The sequence below is a fragment of the Eretmochelys imbricata genome, chromosome 11 (assembly GCF_965152235.1).
Source record: "Eretmochelys imbricata isolate rEreImb1 chromosome 11, rEreImb1.hap1, whole genome shotgun sequence".
Classification (NCBI taxonomy): Eukaryota; Metazoa; Chordata; order Testudines; family Cheloniidae; genus Eretmochelys; species Eretmochelys imbricata.
Window position 1 is genome coordinate 60,354,205 of NC_135582.1, and position 24,666 is coordinate 60,378,870.

At 42.8% G+C, this 24,666-nt stretch overlaps 2 protein-coding genes across 3 annotated transcripts in view; one reads left to right on the top strand and one right to left on the bottom strand.

Moving 5' to 3' along the window:
* BMPR2 (bone morphogenetic protein receptor type 2) overlaps positions 1-24,666 on the top strand; it is a 178,215-nt gene that overhangs the window by 104,333 nt on the left and 49,216 nt on the right. The gene's annotated exons all lie outside the window — the stretch shown is intronic.
* Positions 16,199-18,232, bottom strand: LOC144272205 (uncharacterized). Its single transcript, XM_077830124.1, has 2 exons — positions 17,342-18,232; positions 16,199-16,751 (listed from the first exon to the last, which is right to left on the bottom strand). Exons 1-2 carry the CDS (start codon positions 17,977-17,979, stop codon positions 16,694-16,696), a joined length of 696 nt encoding a protein of 231 aa, XP_077686250.1. The 5' UTR covers positions 17,980-18,232; the 3' UTR covers positions 16,199-16,693.

The window sequence follows — 24,666 nt, forward strand, 5'->3', positions numbered from 1 at the left end:
TGCCACTCAGAGCGGCAGGAGCTCGCAGCTGTGCAGCCTGGCCAGAGCCAGCTATGCCACCCAGAGCGCTGGCAGCGCAGCGAACTGAGGCTGCGGGGAGGAGGGGCAGCAGGGGAGGGGCCGGGGGCTAGCCTCCCTGGTCGGGAGCTCAAGGGCCAGGCAGGACGGTCCCGCAGGCTGAATGTGGCCTGCAGGCCGTAGTTTGCCCACCTCTGGCCCTAGAACCTCTCCCTGTATGGCGTTGAAATTCTGTTAGGAATTCTACATGGATTTGACATACTAGATAGCAATATTTAAGGTTTTACAAAGAGAAAATTTATAAATCACATAAATCAAATGCTGAAGATTGCCTGTATGTCTGATAAACATGAGAAAATTTAGTTTTTCTCACATGTTTATCAGACACACAGGCAATCATCAGCGTTTCATTTATGTAATATAGGTAAGGTGATCCAACCCCATTTTCCTTGGATGTTGCTAAAATGAGAAATATATTTTTTTTCACTTCTCAATACATAATAAAATAGAACCATTTACCAGAGCATAGCTTAGAAAGTAGTGCCAAAATTTCAAAATATCCACTTCTGAAAGTAATTCTTATCCAGATTCCTTTAGTTCTAATGTAAAACACAACAAAATGTAAACATGTAGTAGATGTGGTTGCAAAGTGTAAGTAGTGTGAAAGATGAAGATTCATTTTGGAAACCTCACACTGCCAGATAGTAAGTCTTTTTCTTAGGCCAACCTGTTTTCATTCAAAGTAACTGATGCATGAAGGCTTCATACAAGACTTAGTTGCTACATAGTCATTCTCTTTCTTGTGGCTCTTTTTTTCTCCCTACATCAGTGTGATTTGATTTCTAGCAGCTGGTACAATTGTTAAAGTCTCGGTGGCACAAGATCAAACATGCAATAACTCACTTATGCCAGAGCTGGGCAGGGAACAATTTTCCTGTCTTGAGAAATGTTTTTGAATTTCAAAAAGTTTTCCCACCCCGAATTTGGGGAGACAGTCAAACATCTCAAAAATTTTCATGAACAATCGAAAAAAAAAAAAAAGTTGGCTCTGGTCAATGAAAACATTTTGTTTTGATAATTTCAAAAGATTTCTGTTTCAATCTTTTAAATTGTTTTTACTATAATTAGCTGACGTTTTAAAATTAGTCATTTCCAAATATAAAAGGAACTTTTTATTTTGAAAAAGGTCATTTTGAGAATTTTGAATTTTTTTCTAAAGACTTTTCAAAACAAGAAATTTGTCAAAACTGAATTTTTCTTGTGAGCAGATTTGGTTTAGACAGTTGGCATTTGCTGATGGAAGGATGTTTAGCTGAAAAATTCCCAACTAGCTCTGTTTACACCCTGATCCAGTAAAGCATTTAAACTTGTGCTTAACTTTAAACGTGTAAATAATTCCACTGAAGTCAAAAACACGCTTAATTTTCTTGAGCGATTGGGCTATTACATACATTTATAACATTCCGTTCAGGGCATCGAGAGGTATTCTTTTGGTGTACCTTTTCCTTTCATGCACAACAGAACAGGCACAAATAGAACTTTGTTTCATGTGACATTTTTCATACTCAGATATTGCAACGCACTATACAAAAAATGAGTTGAGCATTAATAAGTGTCTATGTAGGTAGTTATTAAGTACATGATATATCCAAGTTTTCAAAAGTGGCCTCTAATTCCTGGAATACCAAATATAAATTTGAAAAGTAGGTTGATTATTAATTAAGAGAATTTGAAAACATGACAGACATAAATAATTTAAAAGCTAGTTAGTTTAGAAAAGTGAGTTAATAATGCTTACAGGTACTGCCAGTGAGTCAGCCAATTTTATGGTTTAACAGTTGTGCTTGTGTTGCTTTTAAATTTTTTTTTATTCCCCCTGTAGCTGTGTGTGAAAGACATGCACAAACTGACTATAGGGTAGTCAAATACACAAAGTAAAAAACCTGAAAAAAACGAGAAACTCTTTATTTTTCCTTGAACTTTCTCAATTACAATAATTTTTGGTGTTACAAATAACAATAGTAGGTCAAAATTTTCAGCAAAAGGGGGATTTTATATTTAAGGTTTTTAATCAAAAACTATTAAAAGTCTAAAAAAGTAGTTTTAAAATTTTACATACACAAGTTAGATATTCAAAGTTATTGTTCCCACATAAACTGTAACAAATAGCCCTTGGGTAAGTGTAATATTTTGTTTAACTTTAATTATTTTATGCCTTTATGTTAAAACAAAATTTTAATTAAGATACAGTTAAAATGTTGTTATTTTTCATCAAAGTTAGAATATACATTTGTTCTGGTAATGAGTACAAAAAATTTCAGGCCCATCATTTTTTGAAAGAAACTTTTATAAAGAATGAAAAATGAGAAATATAATAGATTGGTTCCTGAAATCACTGTGCAGTGGATCAAATTAGAGTTGATACAGGAGCCATTGCATTGAATTTTCTGACCATCATGCATGTAAAATCTCAGCTAACTAACTTTGCTTTTTTTTAAATAACCAAAAAGAAAAATAAGGTCCTGGAACGTTTATTTAACAGTTCAGTCGTTCATTTAAATAATCACACATTTGACTAGCGTTAATACCCACCCTTAATACTTTTAAGATAGTATGGGAAAGATCAAACCTTTTCTCCTTGGTAGCCCAGCATTTTCAATTCAAATTTTGTATACTCTGTGGGTTGTAGTGCAATATATATTGCTGTATCCTGCCAGTATAAAGAATCCAAAATTGGGGATGCTTGTGCCCTTCAGATGCTAAGGGTGCAAGAAGAGTGAGGAATGACATTTATGCGAAGCCTGATTATTTATATCTACTGTATATTGTTTTCAGTTATAGAAGTGTATAATGTCTTTTTAAAAAATCTACACTTTTTTGGAAAACATTTTATTTCACACTCTGATAAGTCAAACTTCATCAGATGGATTTTCTTTACCAAAAAAGTAATAAAAAATAACGACTGATAGGGGGACAAAGTTTGACCGTGTGGTTAAAGGTTTCTAGAGATCTGGGATTGATTCCCGGACTCTGCCAAAGATTTCCTGTGTGATCTTGGGCAGGTCACTTAATCTCTCTGTGTCTCAATTCTATATTTGTAAAATTAGCATAATATTTCCCTGTCTCACTGAGTATTGTGAGAGCAAATTCTTTAATATCTGAGTCACTTATATACTATGATGTTCGAGTGCATATAAGTACCAGTATAGATAGAATAAGATTGTATCCTTGATCATACATATATTATCATAAAAAGGTTAAAATTACTAAAGCAATGAAATTCAATATTAAGATTGTGTTTCTGTAACACATTCTGTTGGGTATATGATATATATTTCTAGTGTAGGGAAAAATGTGTTGATTTTTGTTCTTTTCATAATGAATGGCGACTTCAATTATAAGAGGATTTGGAAGGTTATTTAAAACAGTAGCATAAGGTGGTATTTATGTAAAAGTACTGACTAACTCCCACAGCAAAACAAGTAGGTGTTGCTCTGTTTTGGATTGCTGATTTAATGGTTTAACATTCCAGAGATGCATCATGACCTTCCTTTGCCTAGTGTCCTTACCACTAAAGTAAAACATTATTTGTGTAAGAGTGCATAAAAGTTTGTGAAAACTTTCTAAGAAAGCTACACTTTTTTAATTTTTATAAAGTGAGTAGTTGGGTCAGGTTAGTGAAGGTGGAATCCTGGTGCTGCTCCTATTGTATGCAGTGTAGTTGTAGCTGTGTTGGTCCCAGGATATTAGAGAAACAAGGTGGGTGAGGTAATAGCTATTATTTGACCAACTTCTGTTGGTGAGAGAGACACGCTTTCAAGACTTGAAAAAGAGCTGTGTGTGGCTCAAATGCTTTTCTCTCTCACCCACTGAAGTTGGTACAATAAAAGATATTGTTGCTTCTATTGAAAGTTTAGAACTAGATCATTTCACTGTTGCCCTAATCCTGCTCACTCTCGCTTCTTATCTTGAACTGTTTTTCTTGAGAGTAGCATTTGATACTGGCTCCTCAAAATTGACACTCCTATCTATTTCAGTTTTTCAGCAAATGCAGAGCCTGAGCAATTATGTTCTCGAGTGATACTAGTTTTATACAGATGGAGCACTTCTTTCTATTTTGGTGGTGTTCTGTCTACTCAAAGGCAGTGATCTGTCAATAAATGTGCTTCCTTATTTGAATTTTTTTCCTTTCCAATCCTCATGTGATAAATGGGCATGATTCAAAGTAAAGCGTACAGACTGCTGAAAAATGGTCAGTCTCTCATAGAGGAGAGAAGTAAAAGCAGGGTCCAAGTGGCATTCCACCCTTGATCTCTTGCAGTGTGTTAGAAGGATGGGGCCGAGTAAGATCTGTGCTTCAGCATGTGTATGTGGAGTGGGCCAAGGTCACAGGTTTATTTAATCTTTTCCGGGTTAAGAGTGTCAGGATGAGAAAGGGCCACCTTTCTGCCACTGCACCTGCTTGTCGTGGTGGGAAAGGACCAGACTAGAGAACACTACCCATCCCTCCTCTTCACTGGTTGTGGGGAGGATCTGACCAGTAGAGGCCACAACATCCTGCTTTTCTTCTTGGGAAGTGGTTGGAGGAAGGATTAAGCCACTTGTCTTTGTGCACTTGAGCGAGAGAGAGAGAAAGAGATTAGGCTGTTGGACACTATGACGAGTCGTCGTCTCCCCCCCCCACCCCCCCCGGGTGCCGCTGAGCCCTCTGACAGACCAGCCTCGGCTCCTTCTCACATTGTGCTGCTGTAACAAGCTGCAGACCTGCTCCTGGTCCTACACTTCCTCCAGCATTCACACAGGTAGGGACATACCCAGCTGCAGTTACATGCAAGCTCTCTGATCAGCCACTGCATGAACAAACAATAGAGAGGCTACAGCCAAAATAGCCACCAGCTTCTCAGCCTAGGACCCCTCCCCCCATAGTATAAACCCAGCATTATGCCGTTTTTCACTGCACGGGGTTAGTACAGTGTAAGATCATAGATTTCACACACACATACACCCCCATGTGGAGAGGAATATGCAACAGCATTTGCCACTTGCGCTACGATTTCCCATGCATTTCACTCAAACTCACTGGTTTAGATAAAGAAAAAACAAGTTTATTAACTACAAAAGATAGATTTTAAGTGATTATAAGTTATAGCAAACAGATCAAAGCAGATTACCTAGTAAATAAAAAAAAGCAAACTAAGCTTAATATACTAGGTAGATTGGATGTGAATTAGCTGTTTCTCACCCTGAGAGATAGTACAAGAAGGCTTGCAGATTCTTAAGGGACAAGCTGCACTTGCTTTATATTTTGGAATCCCCAGGTCTTTCATACATAGGTTAGAAATCCCTTTAACCTGGATCCAGCACTTCCCCCAGTTCAGTCTTTTTTCCTCAGGTGTTTCCAGGAGTCCTCCTGTGTGGGGAGTGAAGAACAACAGATGATGTCACTCCCTGCCTTGTACAGCTTTAGCCTATGGCAGGAGCCCTTTTGTCCCACACTCTGTTTGTGGAAAAACAGAGACATCCCAAGATGGAGTCAGAGTCGTGTGGCTTGGTTACATGCCCTTGCATACCTTGCTGAGTCACAGCAGCCATTACTTACATGCTGTCTGGAACATTCACAGGAAAGTTAAGTTCTTCCAGGATCCATTGTCTTTGTTGATGGGCCATGAGCACTGTCTGGTTTCTTCATTATTGTATCAGAAAGGCTTGTTGTGGATGTCACCCAAAGTAAGCATGATTGAAATAGAGGTACATAGTCAATATTCCTAACTTTAGATACAAAAATGATACTTGCATAAAAATAGGATAATCATATTCAACAACTCATAACTTTTCCAGTGACACCTCACATGACCCATCTTGGACAAAATGCATCATAAGTGTGCCATAATCATATCATCGTAATATCACTGTGAAGAATATGGGGTGCAGTGTCACAGACACCACACCTATTTTTTCTGCTCAATGAAAAGATGGGACAGAATGGATCATTGTCCTTTCCTCAGTGTCTTGCAAGGAAATGGCAGGTTGTAGGAGTGGTAATCTTGAAGTGGTACTTACTGGGGATGCTGAATGTCCTATGAAAAGGGAATTTGCCTAGAGAAAGCTAGGTGTTTCATATGAATGGACCATGCCTTTCATGTCTGAGTATCATGCACAGTGAAGATGAGTATCTTAGGTGGTGGTTACAGGTGAGTGCACATGGGTTTGGTATATGCCTTTGCTAAGGGAAAGCATGCAGAGGGCAGCACATGGGAATAGAGCATAAGAAGGAGGTATCTTTGAGGGAGATTGTGGCACAATCCCTTTAGATTGTAAAATTGTTTTAAAAAATTGGTTTTCATTCTTTCTCAATTACTGATGAATAACTTTGCAACATTTTTTATACCTGGTCCTTAATCTTTTAACTGACTCTTCAATTTTTTTCTAATTTTTGTCTGAAAATTGAAAAATGGTTTAAAAATCTAAGAAGGTAGACTTGTTGCCAGGGGAACTAGAATGGGGGGGCCAAGTGGCAATGGCTCTCCCACTTTAGAAAGTGGCTGGGCCTGGCCCATCCACTTTTTGCCATGAGCTTGGCCCCCTAACTCTCCTCTTTTCGCCGAGGCCTTACTCTCTGGCCACGTCATAACCTGGAGTCTGACCCAGGTAAGAGCAGCCCAGGGAGCCTGGGCAGCTGTGGGGAGTCGCGGACGCTCCATCTGCCGGGGTGGGGGGAGGGGGGGCTGGGGGCTGGGCCTGAGAGCAGCCCCCGGCTCATGTGCCTACCCCCTGGGCAACCCACCTATGGCAGGTGGAGGGTCCACGGCTCCCCACAGCTGCCCTGGCAGCTCTTACCAGGGCCTGGCTGTGGCTCTAAAGCCCCCTGAGCCCCACCCCCAGGCCAGGCCAGAAGCTGGAGGTGTATTGGGATAAGAGCCGGGGGAGCTGTGGGGAGCTACAGAGCCTCCACCTGCCCTGGGCTGAGGGTTTAGGGAGTGGGGACATGAGCCTGGGGCTGTTCTCGGGTCCTCCACCCTGGGCAGGTGCAGGGGTCCAGGCTCCCTGGCCCAGCTCCGGCTTCTGGCTTGGCCGGGGAGGACCTCAGGGGAACAGGAAGGGTCGGGGTGTGGCCGCTTTTAAGAAGAATCCATTGCCCCAGCTTGTTGCCATTGGTTATTTGATTATAAGAAGTAAATTAAAAGGTTTTCTGTTTTTTAACATGGGATGCAGACTGAGTGCATTGATCAGAGTGTGACCATGTTTAGGAAGCACAAAATCAGGACATGCTAATTAAGACCATCGAGGGTGGACATTGAATGTGAGTAAAAAGGTTTCAGCATGTGGGTTTAAGAAAGGGGGGTACAAATGGAAGAGATAAGTATGCTGACAGGGAGCCAGAGTGGAGCAGGTTAAGGCAGTTCAGTATCCACCTACATGTTTATACTGAGATGGGATAAAATCCAGCTTTTTCAGAACCAGCAAAAATACTTCAGACAGTCTCTCAGAACCAGGATACCTGGTCACATGAGTCAGGTAACTTCAATTAATGATTGCAGTTAGAAGTGGATCTACCAAAAGCTGAATATCTCTTAAAGATTGACTTCAGCAGCATTTAATGTTTTAACCATTATAAGAACACAAGTGTCTCAACATCAAACATATCTTTACTGAATCTAAAATAGAAGCTTTGTGTGCAACTGTAGTCGTAACATTTGAAATGTTGTAAGCTGTGAAGACAGAACTTCCTGTAGACAGAAAAACTAAAGTCTGTGTAGAGGAATGTTGTTACAAATATATATATGCATTAAAGATCAAAATACTGATAACAGACACGCAGTATATTTATCTCAGTTTTGTTTGTAAAAGTGGGAACATTTCAAAGACATTTTTTGTAAAGGCATTTCACTTTGTGAATAAATTCCCTATTTATTGCTTTATCAATCTGCTGTTTTCATTTCATTTGATAAATGAGAGCAGCACAATGTGTCTGTTTAATCAGGGCTGTATCAGCAGAAATCAGTAGTATGGTATAACACTGAGTTCAAAGAAAATGGACCTTACCAGTATTCTTCAGAAAATATATTGGAAACTGAAAGAGAGCTGTGAGTAATAGAGGGTAGGATTTGACAGTTACTTTGATATAACTTGCCTTGATATAACCTTGATTTGTGCGTCTGATGACAGAGGTGAAGTCAGATTTGTTTTTAAAGTATAAAAAAAATTGTTTCTACTGTTTTAGTTTTGATTTCTTACTTAGACCCTAATCCTGCAAGCACACAAGTGCTTAACTTTAAGCATTTAAATGGTCTCTTTGACATCACTGCGTTAGATTGGGGCAGGGACCAAGTTGTCTTGTGTGTCTCTAAAGTGCTACACATTCCTTTAACACTGTACAGACATATCTCCATTTCTACAATGATCAATACCCCCCACAACACACCTTTCAAGATTCTTGGGTCCTACACATGTCTCTCACAACATGTGGTGTACCTCATCCAGTGCATCGCTTATAGACAGTCCCCCAAACTGAATCAAATACCAGCAACTACACACCACACAACAAAAACACCAACCCAGGGACCAAACCCTGCTACAAACCCTCGTGCCAACTCTGTCCACATAGCTATTCAAGAGACACCATCATAGGACCTAACCACATTAGCCACACCATCCGGGGCTCGTTCACCTGCACATCTACCAATGTGATATGTAACTTCATGTCCTTTATAATGTTCAAAGGGAAGGCAATTTCAAAGTAGTGCACCATGTATTTGGACTGGAATGTTGCGACTTTTGTGATAAATCTTAGTTCTGGTTGGAGTGTGTGTTACAGTCAGTCTCTGAGAAAGCCCTACTTCCTGTGCAAACAAGCATTGCCCTTGTTTTAGAAAGTTCCATTGGTTCTGAGGAGAAAGTCCCAGAAGGTGAGGCAATCTTTTAGGTATGCTCAGCCAATGCCATTTAGTGCTTTGAAAATAAGGACTGATTTAATACATTTACATTTAACAATGTGTTCAGTGGGCAGCCAGCAAAGAGAGCACCACAGCAAGCTACTTTGGTACTTTGGTAATGTGCATAGCTGATTAGGAGTGCTACTTCATTCCGCACTGATTGCAGTTTTTCTTGAAGCTGATGCTTTCAAGCCCAAATAAATTGTGTTTTTATAATCCAGACAGGAGGTGATGAAGGCACTCACTAAAAGCTTCACCAGTGACCCCCCTGTACATAATTGTGCTATTAAAATCCCTGCTGACAAAAAGGGAGAGATTCAAGAAAGATCAAGGGGAAAAAATATACTTGTGGTTTTTATATTTTGCAGAGTATATGTACAGCTGTTGATTATATTTTAATTGTTTAAAGAACAATTATTAATCATGTTCTGAATAGCAGTGCAGAGAAGAGCAAGATTCCTAATTCTGTAAATTCACTTGAAGGGCCTGAGCAACATGCCAAAATAATAACTGAACATAAACATTCTAAAGAGCTGTGCCCATGTCCTGCCTGCCACCACTGGTACTAGTGCAGCAGTTACACATGTTGCACAGGAAACTGCACTGGGAATGTCATCTAGGAACTGTTAGCGCAACTGTAGTTATACAGGGTAAGAGAGACCAGAGCTGTGCCATACCTGACAGATGGCCCCAACGTTCAGTCTCCATACCCAGAGGCACCATGGGGGATAGGCAGTCCCCCAACTCCCAGAGAGGAGGGGCAGAGCCAGGCTGCGGTCTTCCATCCGCCCTGTAAATTCTCTTGCCTCAGCAGTCCATTCCCTCTACCTCTTTGGTATTTTATGGAGGAAGAGCCCCTGACCTTCTTGGAAAAGAGAGCGTGCCAGCCTGACCTAAAGCAGGAAATCTTTTTATCTGGGAACTCTTAAATGTGAAGATAGGTCTTAACAATTCTCAGAAGGTTTGGTTACTCTGCACTGCTTTTGTTCCCAAATGGCTAATTATATAAAACACAGAAGTGTCAGCATCAAGAAATGAGGACCAACAAATCTAAATCAAAGCCATCACCTTCAGCCCCCAACTAAAACCTCTCCAATGCATCATCAAGGATCTACAGCCTATCCTGAAGGACGATCCCTCACTCTCACAGATCTTGGGAGACAGGCCAGTCCTTGCTTACAGACAGCCCCCTAACCTGAAGCAAATACTCACCAGCAACCACACAACAGAACCACTAACCTAGGAACCTATCCTTGCAACAAAGCCCGTTGCCAACTATGTCCACATATCTATTCAGGGGACACCATCATAGGGCCTAATCACATCAGCCACACTATCAGAGGCTCGTTCACCTGCACATCTAACAATGTGATATGCCATCATGTGCCAGCAATGCCCCTCTGCCATGTACATTGGTCAAACTGGACAGTCTCTACGTAAAAGAATAAATGGACACAAATCATATGTCAAGAATTATAACATTCAAAAACCAGTCGGAGAACACTTCAATCTCTTTGGTCACTCGCTTATAGACCTAAAAGTTGCAATTCTTCAACAGAAAAAAAACTTCAAAAACAGACTCCAACAAGAGACTGCTGAATTGGAATTACTTTGCAGACTGGGTACAATTAACTTAGGCTTGAATAGAGACTGGGAGTGGATGGGTCATCACACAAAGTAAAATTATTTCCCTATGTTTATCCCCCCCCCCCCCCCCACACACACACCCCACTGTTCCTCAGACATTCTTGTCAACTGCTGGAAATGGCCCACCTTGATTATCACTACAAAAGGTCCCCCCCGCCCCACTCTCCTGCTGGTAATAGCTCATCTTAAGTGGTCACTCTCCTTACAGTGTGTATGGTAACACCCATTGTTTCATGTTCTCTATGTATATAAATCTCCCCACTGTATTTTCCACTGAATGCATCTGATGAAGTGAGCTGTAGCTCACGAAAGCTTATGTTCAAATAAATTTGTTAGTCTCTGAGGTGCCACAAGTCCTCCTTTTCTTCTTCCAACAAATCTACTTATTCAACCTGGCTACTCTAGAGAGATTGATGTTCAGGAAACAAGAAGAACTGGATGGATTCAGAAAAATATGATATTTATTTCTGACAGTAACAGTCTGACATACATTTGAATATGTATGAAGTATCTATGTTGCTATGAGATGCTCTAGATTAGTTTTTATATAGAGCTTGCATATTCTTCTATTTATTTGTATTGTTTCTTTCCTTGTTCTCTTTTTCTTCTTCTCCTGTACTTCAATCAAGTATTATTCTTCCCTGTCATCTTGCTTTTCTTCTGTTCTCTTCATTTGGAAGTCTTAGGAATATTGTTTTACTTATTCATTGAAATTTGCTTTTGTTGATATGCGCTATTCTTTATATTTATTTTGGTTATTATAGTGTATTTATAAAGTCATAAATAAAAAGAACAGGGCTCAGTTGCTATAGAAACTAAGATCCAATCATTTTAGGGCTAGTCTACACTGGCAATGCTAAAGCGCTGCCGCGGAAGTGCTTTAACATACCTCGTGTGGTCACAGCGCAGCGCTCTAAAAAACCCACCACCAGCGCTGGTAGCTACGCCCCTCGTGGAGTACTGTCTACACCGGTGCTTTACAGCGCTGAAACTTGCTGTGCTGAGGGGGTGTTTTTTCACACCCCTGAGCAAGAAAGTTGCAGTGCTGTAAATTGTCAGTGAGACAAGCCCTTAGTAAAGTGTGTGAGAGAAACTTGTCCTTGTTGCAGTTTCCACTAGTACTGGCTTAGGAATGGGAAGTCTGATTATTCAGGCTGTTAGAAACCTGCAGAATGTTCTCCTACCTGGGGATGCTTGCTACTATCATAATGGACACAGATCTTTTTAGAGACAACATTTTTTCTGGTGCATGTTTGTTTAGCGGGCTCTTGTGTTTATTTTTAAGAAATCTTGTTTGATTTCACCAGTTCATTAAAGGACATTGCAGTGTTTGTTCATGATTTAAAAATTTTTAAGGAACAGATATGTGCTTTATCTTAAAATCTAATCTATAAAAGAATAAATGAATGTGTCTTGTGGATGGTTCATATAGTGCATATCCATACAAATACAGGGCCACAGCTTTTAAGAGCCTAATTCTTTAGATAACTTTAGCAGCATGAGATGTATGTCTAAACAGGGTGAATTATGAATTCAGCCCCCAAGGGCATGTGCAGAAACTGAAAGAGGAAAGGTGTAGGACAGGGTTTCTCCAACTTCATTGCACCGTGACCCCTTTCTGACAATAAAAATTACTACATGGCCCCAGGAAGGGGGACCGAAGCCTGAGCCCCACCGCCCCAGGCAGGGGGGGCCAAAGTCCAAGCCCTGCCATCATGGAGGGTGCCGAAGCTGGAGGGCTTCAGGTCTGGGGGGGGGGCCCAGCCCTGAGCCCCAGCAAGTCTAACGCCAGCCCTGGCAATCCCATTAAAACGGGGTTGTGACCGACTCTGGTGTCCTGACCCACAGTTTAAGAGCCACTGCTATAGGAGAAAGAAGAGACCCTTTCAAATGTGTTACTAAGCATTATATACCTCATTAAAAAAAATCACTATTGTAACCATGGTTAACATGACTCATGCTCCTTGTCCAATCCACATCTATTCCTTACCTTTTTCATGTGTTTTTTTAAGATAAAGATAGAGGCTGGGATTTTCAGAGGAGCCTAATGGAGTTCAGTGCTCAGATCCCATTGAATCTGAATAGGACATAACCACTTAATTCCTTTAAGCTCCTTTGAATAGCCCAATCAGACTGATTACATATTTCCAGACTACCAGTCTTTTTTTCAGTTAGCAACCCAGTTCTGCTGAGTGCCTTCTGTCTGGTTAAGAGGATGTTTACCTACCATAAATTTGCACAGAAATTGAGGACACTCAGCATCTCAAAAGATTGGTTCCAATCCTGCTCCCATCATAGCAAAAGGCAGAACACCCATTTCCATACCATTACTGTGCTAGTAAAACACCTCATGTCCATATGTAAAACTTCTTAGAATAGTGCACAGATATACACACAACCTCAAAGTTATACTTTGTCCGAGCAAGACTCAAGCACCATCCTGCATCATCAGGTCACTGCAGCATTGTAACACTTGGACAGGAAATGTAAGTGTTGGAATTGCAGTAGTAAGGCTAATTCTAGCGGTGTAGCCAGACAATGTTCCTGCTTACCCAGGTGGTGGCTCAGAGCTCTGGCTTTGCCACCTGTCAACCTATTCACCAATTGTATGTACATGGCTGAGTCAATATTCAGCTGATCTTTGCTCTGTCCAACCCTATTCTTCATTTGGAGCAATTTAGGATGCTCTTTCTTGGTCTTGGCTCTCTCTTTACTCACTCACCACATGTGTAACAAAGGGATGCAGAAATAGGTTTGCCAAGTACAACTTTATTTATATTTTGTAAAACAGGTATACTTTTAAAAAATATATATACTTTTTATCCCATGGAGTTTCACCTGGAAAACAGAGAGAAAAAGTCACAGGTTAATGAGCAGACTAAGGGTATGTCTACACTACAAAATTAGGTCGAATTTATAGAAGTCTTTTTTTAGAAATCGGTTTTATATATTCGAGTGTGTGTGTCCCCACAGAAAATGCTCTAAGTGCATTAAGTGCATTAACTCGGCGGAGTGCTTCCACAGTACCGAGGCAAGCGTCGACTTCCGAAGTGTTGCACTGTGGGTAGCTATCCCATAGTTCCCACAGTCTCCGCTGCCCATTGGAATTCTGGGTTGAGATCCCAATGCCTGATGGGGCTAAAACATTCTTGCGGGTGGTTCTGGGTACATATTGTCAGGCCCCCATTCCCTCCCTCCCTCCGTGAAAGCAGCAGCAGACAATCGTTTCGCGCCTTTTTTCTTGAGTTACCTGTGCAGACGCCATACCACGGCAAGCATGGAGCCCGCTCAGGTAACCGTCACCGTACGTCTCCTGGGTGCTGGCAGACGTGGTACTGCATTGCTACACAGCAGCAGCAACCCATTGCCTTGTGGCAGCAGACGGTACAATAGGACTGGTAGCCGTCATTGTCATGTCCGAGGTGCTCCTGGCCGACGTGGCCTGGGCAGACATGGCTGCAGGGACTACATTAGAAGTGACTTGACCAGGTCATTCTCTTTAGTCCTGTAGTCAGTCCTATTGAACCATCTTATGGTGAGCAGGCAGGCGATATGGATTGCTAGCAGTCCTACTGTACCATCTTCTGCCGGGCAGGCAAGAGGTGAGGATGGCTAGCAGTCCTCTTGTACCATCTTCTGCCGAGCAGCCATGAGATGTGGATGGCTTGCAGTCCTTCTGCACCGTCTGCTGCCAGCCAAAGATGTAAAAGTTAGATGGAGTGGATCAAAACAAGAAATAGACCAGATTTGTTTTGTACTCATTTGCTTCCCCCCCACCCCCCGTCTAGGGGACTCATTCCTCTAGCATGGAGTCACACTGCAGTCACTCACAGAGAAGGTGCAGCGAGGTAAATCTAGCCATGTATCAATCAGAGGCCAGACCAACCTGCTTGTTCCAATAAGAACAATTACTTAGGTGCACCATTTCTTATTGGAACCCTCCATGAAGTCCTGCCTGAAATACTCATTGATGTAAAGCCACCCCCTTTGTTGATTTTAATTCCCTGTAAGCCATGTCGTCAGTCGCTCCTCCCTCCGTCAGAGCAACAGTAGACAATCATTCCGCGCCTTTTTTCTGTGCGGACGCCATAGCAAGCCAAGCATGGAGGCCTCTCAGCTCACTTTGGCAATTAGGAGCACATTAAACACCACACGCGTTATCCAGCAGTATATGCAGCACCAGAACCTGGCAGAGCGATACCGGGCGAGGAGGCGACGTCAGCGCGGTCACGTGAGTGATCAGGACATGGACACAGATTTCTCTGAAAGCATGGGCCCTGCCAATGCATGCATCATGGTGCTAATGGGGCAGGTTCATGCTGTGGAACGCCGATTCTGGGCTCGGGAAACAAGCACAGACCTGGTGGGACCGCATAGTGTTGCAGGTCTGGGACGATTCCCAGTGGCTGCGAAACTTTCGCGTACATAAGGGCACTTTCATGGAACTTTGTGACTTGCTTTCCCCTGCCCTGAAGCACATGAATAGCAAGATGAGAGCAGCCCTCACAGTTGAGAAGCGAGTGGCGATAGCCCTGTGGAAGCTTGCAACGCCAGACAGCTACCGGTCAGTTGGGAATCAATTTGGAGTGGGCAAATCTACTGTGGGGGCTGCTGTGATGCAAGTAGCCCACGCAATCAAAGATCTGCTGATATCAAGGGTAGTGACCCTGGGAAATGTGCAGGTCATAGTGGATGGCTTTGCTGCAATGGGATTGCCTAACTGTGGTGGGGCCATAGACGGAACCCATATCCCTATCTTGGCACCGGAGCACCAAGCCGGCGAGTACATAAACCGCAAGGGGTACTTTTCAATAGTGCTGCAAGCTCTGGTGGATCACAAGGGACGTTTCACCAACATCAACGTGGGATGGCCGGGAAAGGTACATGACGCTCGCATCTTCAGGAACTCTGGTCTGTTTCAAAAGCTGCAGGAAGGGACTTTATTCCCAGACCAGAAAATAACTGTTGGGGATGTTGAAATGCCTATAGTTATCCTTGGGGACCCAGCCTACCCCTTAATGCCATGGCTCATGAAGCCGTACACAGGCAGCCTGGACAGTAGTCAGGAGCTGTTCAGCTACAGGCTGAGCAAGTGCAGAATGGTGGTAGAATGTGCATTTGGATATTTAAAGGCGCGCTGGCGCAGTTTACTGACTCGCTTAGACCTCAGCAAATCCAATATTCCAATATTACTGCTTGCTGTGCGCTCCACAATATCTGTGAGAGTAAGGGGGAGACATTTATGGCCGGGTGGGAGGTTGAGGCAAATCGCTTGGCTGCTGGTTACATGCAGCCAGACACCAGGGCGGTTAGAAGAGCACAGGAGGGCGCGGTACGCATCAGAGAAGCTTTGAAAACCAGTTTCATGACTGGCCAGGCTACGGTGTGAAAGTTCTGTTTGTTTCTCCTTGATGAAACCCCCCGCCCCTTGGTTCACTCTACTTCCCTGTAAGCTAACCACCCTCCCCTCCTCCCTTTGATCACCGCTTGCAGAGGCAATAAAGTTATTGTAGCTTCACATTCATGCATTCTTTATTCATTCATCACATAAATAGGGGGATGACTACCAAGGTAGCCCAGGAGGGGTGGTGGAGGAGGGAAGGAAAATGCCACACAGCACTTTAAGCACAGCACTTTAAAAGTTTACAACTTTAAAATTTATTGAATGCCAGCCTTCTGTTCTTTGGGCAATCCTCTGTGGTGGAGTGGCTGGTTGGCCGGAGGCCCCCCGCCACCGCGTTCTTGGGTGTCTGGGTGTGGAGGCTATGGAACTTGGGGAGGAGGGCGGTGGGTTACCCAGGGGCTGTAATGGCAGTCTGTGCTCCAGCTGCCTTTGCTGCAGCTCAACCATACACTGGAGCATACTGGTTTGATCCTCCAGCAGCCTCAGCATTGAATCCTGCCTCCTCTCATCATGCTGCCGCCACATTTGAGCTACAGCCCTGTCTTCAGCCCGCCACCTCTCCTCCCGGTCATTTTGTGCTTTCCTGCACTCTGACATTATTTGCCTCCACGCATTCATCTGTGCTCTGTCAGTGTGGGAGGACAGCATGAGCTCAGAGAACGTTTCATCACGAGTGCGTTTTATGTTCTTTCTAATCTTCACTAGCCTCTGGGAAGGAGAAGATCCTGTGATCATTGAAACACATGCAGCTGGTGGAGGAAAAACAAAGGGACAGCGGTATTTAAAAAGACACATTTTATAAAACAGTGGCTACACTCTCTTTCAGGGTAAACCTTGCTGTTAACATTACATACATAGCACATGTGTTTTCATTACAAGGTCGCATTTTGCCTCCCCCCACCGCGTGGCTACCCCCTCAATCTTCCCCCCTCCATGTGGCTAACAGCGGGGAATGTTTCTGTTCAGCCACAGGCAAACAGCCCCCAGGAACGGGCACCTCTGAGTGTCCCCTGAAGAAAAGCACCCTGTTTCAACCAGGTGACCATGAATGATATCTCACTCTCCTGAGGATAACACAGAGAGAGAAAGAATGGATGTTGTTTGAACGCCAGCAAACATACACTGCAATGCTTTGTTGTACAATGATTCCCGAGTACGTGTTACTGGCCTGGAGTGGTAAAGTGTCCTACCATGGAGGACGCAATAAGGCTGCCCTCCACAGAAACCTTTTGCAAAGGCTTTGGGAGTACATCCAGGAGAGCCGCGAATGCCAGGGCAAATTAATCCTTTCACAGGCTTGCTTTTAAACCATGTATAGTATTTTAAAAGGTACACTCACCGGAGGTCCCTTCTCCGCCTGCCGGGTCCAGGAGGCAGCCTTGGGTTGGTTTGCGGGGGTACTGGCTCCAGGTCCAGGGTGAGAAACAGTTCCTGGCTGTCGGGAAAACCGGGTTCTCCGCTTGCTTGCTGTGAGCTATCTACAACCTCATCATCATCATCATCATCTTCGTCCCCAAAACCTGCTTCCGTGTTGCCTCCATCTCCATTGAAGGAGTCAAACAATACGGCTGGGGTAGTGGTGGCTGAACCCCCTAAAATGGCATGCAGCTCATCATAGAAGCGGCATGTTTGGGGCTCTGACCCAGAGCGGCCGTTGGCCTCTCTGGTTTTCTGGTAGGCTTGCCTCAGCTCCTTAAGTTTCACACAGCACTGCTTCGGGTCCCTGTTATGGCCTCTGTCCTTCATGCCCTGGGAGATTTTGACAAAGGTTTTGGCATTTCGAAAACTGGAACGGAGTTCTGATAGCACGGATTTCTCTCCCCATACAGCGATCAGATCCCGTACCTCCTGTTCAGTCCATGCTGGAGCTTTTTTGCGATTCTGGGACTCCATCATGGTCACCTCTGCTGATGAGCTCTGCATGGTCACCTCTGCTGATGAGCTCTGCATGGTCACCTCTGCTGATGAGCTCTGCATGGTCACCTACAGCTTGCCAGGCTGGCCAAACAGGAAATGAGATTCAAAAGTTCGCAGTTCTTTTCCTGTCTACCTGGCCAGTGCATCTGAGTTGAGAGCGCTGTCCAGAGCGGTCACAATGGAGAACTCTGGGATAGCTCCCGGAGGCCAATACTGTCTAATTGTGTCCACAGTACCCCAAATTCGACCGGCAAGGCCGATTTAAGCGCTAATCCACTTGTCAGGCGTGGAGTAAGGAAATCGATTTTAAGAGCCCTTTAAGTCGAAATGAGGGGCTTCGTCGTGTTGACGGGTGCAGGTTTACATCGATTTAACACTGCTAAATTCGACCTAAAGTCCTAGTGTAGACCAGGGCTTAGATGAACAAACACAAGTTCAGACGCACCCATTCTCCTGCTCTTCCCAATGTAGGTATTTTTCTGAGGGGAGGACAGTTGCTATAGTAGTCTCTGTGCTGCTTTAGTAGCATCTCCTATTGACCTAAGATCTGAAAGAAAGAACACAGTTAAAGGTTATGCAACTTCTCATGCTCATTCCTTATATCCAAAGTGCATCCACTTTCCTTTTACCTCCCCCCGTAAAAGAATGACACATTCCCAGGAACCTCATTGCACTAGCTGTCAGAGGAAGCCACAGTGAGAGACATGGAGGAATGTCTTCCCTTTTGGACACAAGTCCTGATACTCCTGCCTCTGGAACCTAGTGGAAAACAAGAGAGTGAAAACTTAGTACAGCTGCGATACAAAGCACAAAAAGCCCAACCACAATGAAATGAAAAATAGAAAGCTATTTGAAAATATCAAATAAACAAACTAGAAGAATAGTAGTAAGCTTCTTTGCCTTTCTGAGCACTGCTAGCACACCCATGGTCAGTCTTGTCAGCAGCTGTAGTTTAGACATACCCTGAAGTATTTACATTTGCGTGGATATAGCAAGGCATACCCCTGTCTTCACAAGACGTAACCAGACCCAACACGATTCAGAGATACCATCCATTGGAGCAAACCAAAAATATGAGTAGATGTAAATATACACTGTAGACCAGGGGTGGGCAAACTTTTTGGCCTGAGGGCCACATCGGGGTTCCAAAATTGTATGGAGGGCCGGGTAGGGAAGGCTGTGCCTCCCCAAACAGCCTGGCCCTCTCCCCCTATCCACCCCCTCCCACTTCCCACCCCCTGACTGCCCCTCTTAGAACTCTGGACCCATCCAATCCCCCCTGCTCCTTGTCCCCTGACTGCTTCCCCCTCCCGGGACCCCATTTCCTATCCAACCCCCCCTTTCCCTGTCACCTGACCACCTCTGCCCCATCCAGCTGCCCACTGCTCGCTGTCCCCTGGCTGCCCCCCGGGACTCCCTGCCCCTTATCCACCCCCCCCCACCCCCCGCCGGCTCCCTGCCCCCTTACCATGCCGCTCAGAGCAGCATGTCTGGCAGCTGCACCGCCCGGCCAGAGCCCGCCGTGCTGCCTGCCAGGAGCTTGCAGCCCTGCCGCCCAGAGTGCTGGGGAGATGGGACAGCAGGGGAAGGGCTGGCAGCTAGTCTCCCCAGCCAGGAACTCAAGGGCTGGGCAGGGCGGTCCTGCGGGCCAGATGTGGCCCATCGGCCGTAGTTTGCCCACCTCTGATGTAGACGAAAGGCACTATGCATCCTCTCCAGAGAGCTGTGTCAAGAATTTTGCAGAGATGCACTAATCCACAAGCCCTGCAACTCTTACAAGAGTGTTGTATGTCATTTCAGTGCACTTTGTGTGCCTGAAACTTGATAAATAGTGTGGATGCACTGGTCAGTGGTGCAGTTCTATACTGCAGACATGGCATTACTGTATCATTTCTTTAAAAGTGTTTGTCTTACCATTTCTGCTGGGTGCTTTTATTTTGCTGTAGTTACACATAAAAAGAAATATTTTGCTCCTGTTTAAAAAACAATTGCTGAATATAAATGTAGAAATTAAAAGTTAGACACATGTCATTAGTGTGACTGTGATAGACCTAACCTCTTTTTATATTGATAGCTGTATTTTTAAAATGTATTTAATTCCATATTGTCATTAGTTGTTAGTGTCAAGGCCTTGGTGTTTTTAACTTTAATTTTTGGTAAAAGGTGTGTGTTTTAACCATATTACAGGAATGCAGTCAGGTGTCCTACTCAATGAACACTGTTATTCTGTACTTTTAGATACATATTAAATGCAAATCTAGAACAGTCATGTCACTTCCATGACCTGTTTATATCTTTACCACATTTTTTATTTGTCCTTAAATGTGTGGAGGGAGGGAGGAAGAAGAAGAGGGCACAAATATAACAATCCCCAAATGGAGATCAGATAAATTTATAATCCTCCTTTTTAATGGATTCTCAGAGTTAGTATTTTCCCTTTGATGATTTTTGACACAGTGCTGAAACGAGAGTTTGTTTTTCAGACTGCTGACTGTATTGTATGGTCACTGGCTGACACATTCAGTAATTTAAATCAGTTAAACAGAATCAGGAAATGAATGACCAGTTGTCTCTGAATCTTTTGTCTGAGAGGTAAATTAAGAATGTTTCTCTTGAACTTAGCCAAAAGGTTAACCTCTAGTGAGACAGGTCCTTGACAGACCTGGGCAGAGCTTGCTAAGTCTTTGAGAGGAAATAAGAGACCAGATTTCGCATTTTCAGCAGCGGACTGCCAGTAGTTACCATATCATTGCAGGTGTGTAATGTCAGTGTGAGAGCATACAACAAGCAAATATATGTAAAAGAAATTTATGAGATTTTTTTGAATATCTTTCTGAGGCATTCCAGTGACATTTTTCTTTTCATAATTTTGTTTTATTTTATGAACATGTCAATTAAATTAGATTGATTTCCAAATTAAGAGAAAAGATATAAAGCCATGCAGAGACAAGAGGTGAAAAGGACTTGGAGTGCTGCAGTGCATGTTGTGAAGATTATAATGAAGATTAACATTTCCTAATGGAAAAAATTCCAAGGTTGTAAATTCTTTATCTCGTTTATAGTGTTTCAGACAGATTAGATCAGCGTGAAACATGATACAAAAGTTGTTAATGTGTATAGCTTCCCCCCACCCTATGTTGCACTGGCTCCTCCATTGAATTGGTGCAGCGTTATATGTATAAATACTAGTTTAGACAATAATGAGTAGGATGAGGATAGAGGGCAGCTGAGTCCTGCATGAAGGAGAACACAGCTGGGGGGCCACGATATTATTCTCACGAGAAGAAGTATTACCTACTGTAGGGGACTGCATGGCTAAGTACTTAATTAGCATGATGAGGATAACACGTTATTCCGTGTCTCTCTAGATAAACCCATTTTCTGCCCAAACCCTGCTTCTTACTTAACGGATGCTTGCAAGAGAGAAAAGTGTATGGGGCAGCGTGGATGGGGTTTGATACTTATTACCAGATCTGCATTCTTCATGCTGACATCACTTGATTTTGCTTGCAGCCATTTACAGCCTCCACTTACGCTAGAGCTGAAGTACCTGAATCTTGCACATTTTACAAGGATCAGTCAAAATGGTACAAAAAGTTGATACTGAACATGCTCAATTCAATTAACAATGATAAACCTTTATTGTGTGTTTGAAATCATAGCAGTTGCATTGATGTACTGGCTCCTTGTGTTGTTATGATGTCTGTCAAAGTGTCTGGTACATTTATTTAGGTACCATTACACTGTCAGTAGACAAATGTTTTTGTCTTATAATGTAGCCATTAAAATAAGAATGGAAACATCTATCCCACTGATTTTAAATATTTATTAAATTAAATAGAGAAAGTTACTTTTAAGGTCCCCTGGAATAGTTAACTCATTGTCCTTCAGGAGTATCGTAATGTTACTTTGTTGTTTGGTACAAAGGATTTCTCTTCATTTAACAGGTCTACTTTTTGCTATATGTTTGACTGAATTTCATGGTACATTCAGGATTTGAGTAAATCAGCATGCAGTATGTTTGTCAGAAATGTATCTTCATTGTATGCTAGCATTTTTAAAAAATGGTTGGCTTACCCATTTCTAATTAGATTACTACAAGCTACAGGTTTTTCCAGCAAGTGTTTATGTAAAGAATCGTTGTCTTGTGAAGTTATTGCTTGCGGTAATAAACGTATCTAATTTTACTATGTGTTTTTGAAATGGTCAAAGAAGGGATATATCAAAGTCCAGGATAGGCAAACAGAACATTTTGGGCTTGATTCAGTAGTGTTTGTATTTTTAATAAATTGCAAGTAGTATATCCAGAATAGAAATGTTAAAGGCACATATATTTACAATAGCTAGGTATTCCAGTGTGCAAAAGGTTTGACTGAAACCATAGAAGTACTCAGAAATCAGCTTTGAATTGAATTCACTCTACTTTTTGAGTTCCTTAGAATTTTGGACTTTTGTCTGCAAACTTCCTGAAGAGCTCTACAGAAGTTGATCCAATAAAAGATACTACCTCACCCACCTTGTCTCTCTGTTCAATCTCTTTGTGAACTTCTGTATTATTGACTGTTTGGGGTGCACTTCAAGTTTGTTAATATAGGGCAGATGGGACTTATCACAGAGTAGAAGTAGCATTGTATTTTTCCAAACATACTCTGTAGTAGTGGGCTCATCTAGTGGTCTGAGCAAAGGGCTGGGAGTTCTGATCCCAGCCCTACTCATTCCATCTGTAGTCAAACTATTTTAGATCCTTAGGAATATTCTACATATGTACAAAACATGTATGACTCTTTATTACTGTTGTACTTTTCATCTTCAAGATATTCTACCAACAAGTGTCACAACAGGCCTCTGAGGTTAGGTAAGGTATTATTTTCCCCATTATACTGATGGCTAAAGTGAAGCACAGAGAGGGGTGAAGTGACCTCCCTAGGTCAGGCAGTGAGTCAGTAGCAGAGCTGGGAATAGAACATAGAATTCTTACCTTCTGGTTTTATAGTCTAACCACTAGAAAATGCTCTTTTCCCTTTTTTTAAAAAAAGTTTGTATACAAGAGCTAGTTATTTAGTTGGTGAAAGTCAGCAGGGCAGAAACCACTTTCAGTTGGCTTCTCAGAAATGAAAACTGTATTTCAGTTAAGCTGTTTGATCCTGGGGAACTATCAGGTGTAAACTCTGTAGTTGTAGCCATGTCAGTCCCAGGATATTAGAGAAACAAGGTGGGTGAGGTAATATCTTTTATTGGACTAACTGTTGTTGGGGAGAAAGACAAGCTTTAGAGCCACATAGAGCTCTTCTTCAGGTCTGGGAAAGGTACTCCCAGCATTACAGCTTTATTGCAACAATCAGTAACCCGCTAACCCCCTCTTTTTGTCCTATGACTGCAGAGGTGTTAATGGGCTACTTTACCTTGAATGAACCTCCCTCCCCTCCTCCAAGTGATGGATTGTTGGATAGGCAATCTTCTCCTCCAACCCTGTATTCAGTTCTTCGGCTTTATGGAGCCTATTAAAGACAGTCCGAACCAAAAACAAAAAGAAAGCCCTCTATTTCCGCAGGCTATGTCCCTATGCGGTTGCCATGTCTCTGCCTTCTCTTCATTTTCTCTTAATCTTCTCCTTTTCTGTTTAACTCCTGTCTCCTCCTCCCCACCTCTCTTAGGATTTTTTCCTCCATTTTTAAAAACTTTTTTTCAATTTTATATATTTATTTATTCTACCCAGTAGTCAGAATGAATCAAGGATCACAAAGATTTTTCCCTATTTCTGCTACTTCCTTACTGTGCCCCACATACCTTGAACTAAGGAGAGAGACAGCCCAGCTCTCTAAAAAAAACCACCTCCACAAGGGGAATGGCTGAAACTTGCAGCGCTCCGGGAAGTGTTTTTTCACACTCCTGAGCGAGAAAGTTGCAGCGCTGTTAAGTGCCAGTGTAGACAAGCCCTGAGCCAGCAGTGTCCAAACGAAAAGATCTAGCCATGGCAGGCTCCACCTCTGCTGTATTGTGGGAAGGGACACAGAAGATCCCCGGTAGTGTGGAGAGAGGACTCTGCAATGACATTGGGTGCTAGCTGGGGCTGGAAGGAGGAAAAGGAAAGAGGATAACAGAGAGAGTGAGAGTGGTAGAGAAAGAGTGCTGGTAGAGCTGGGAAGGAGAAAAGTGAAAGTGCTTGGGTGCTAGCTGGGATGGTGAGTGAAAGAGGGAGGTATTGTACACCATTTTCCTCAGTGACAAGAGTAAAGTACAACAGAAGGGCATAGACCCATTCAGAGAGTCTTTGCTGGCCTGAACTACCTGCTGTATGTGCCTCAGTTATCCACTCAACTGTTTACAGTGCTGGCCTGCCCAACAGTTACCTGACCTGCGGAATATTCTGGTAAGATAAACTGCTATTCAGAAGAATGAACAAGAATAATTATTCTGGTAACATAACTAGAAAAAACATAATTAAGCAAGCTGGTAAAAGATAAAAAATGGTTATTGGAGAGAAGGCAGATGAGGAAAACAGCAGAGGAGTGGGAGGGCTAATGGGAAAAACAGGGCTCACATTTAGTTTTTTGCCTGGTCCCCTGACTCCTCTAGTTTTACAGGCCACTGTCAGTATATATGAATTATTTGGACATTTTAGGCATGGAATAAACATACAGTACATCCATGGTTTATATAAACACAAACACAATTTTCTCACTCGTTACTGACCAACAGAGAGGTTTTTTGGTTTTGATTTATTTAAATATAGGAAGTTTTGTTCAT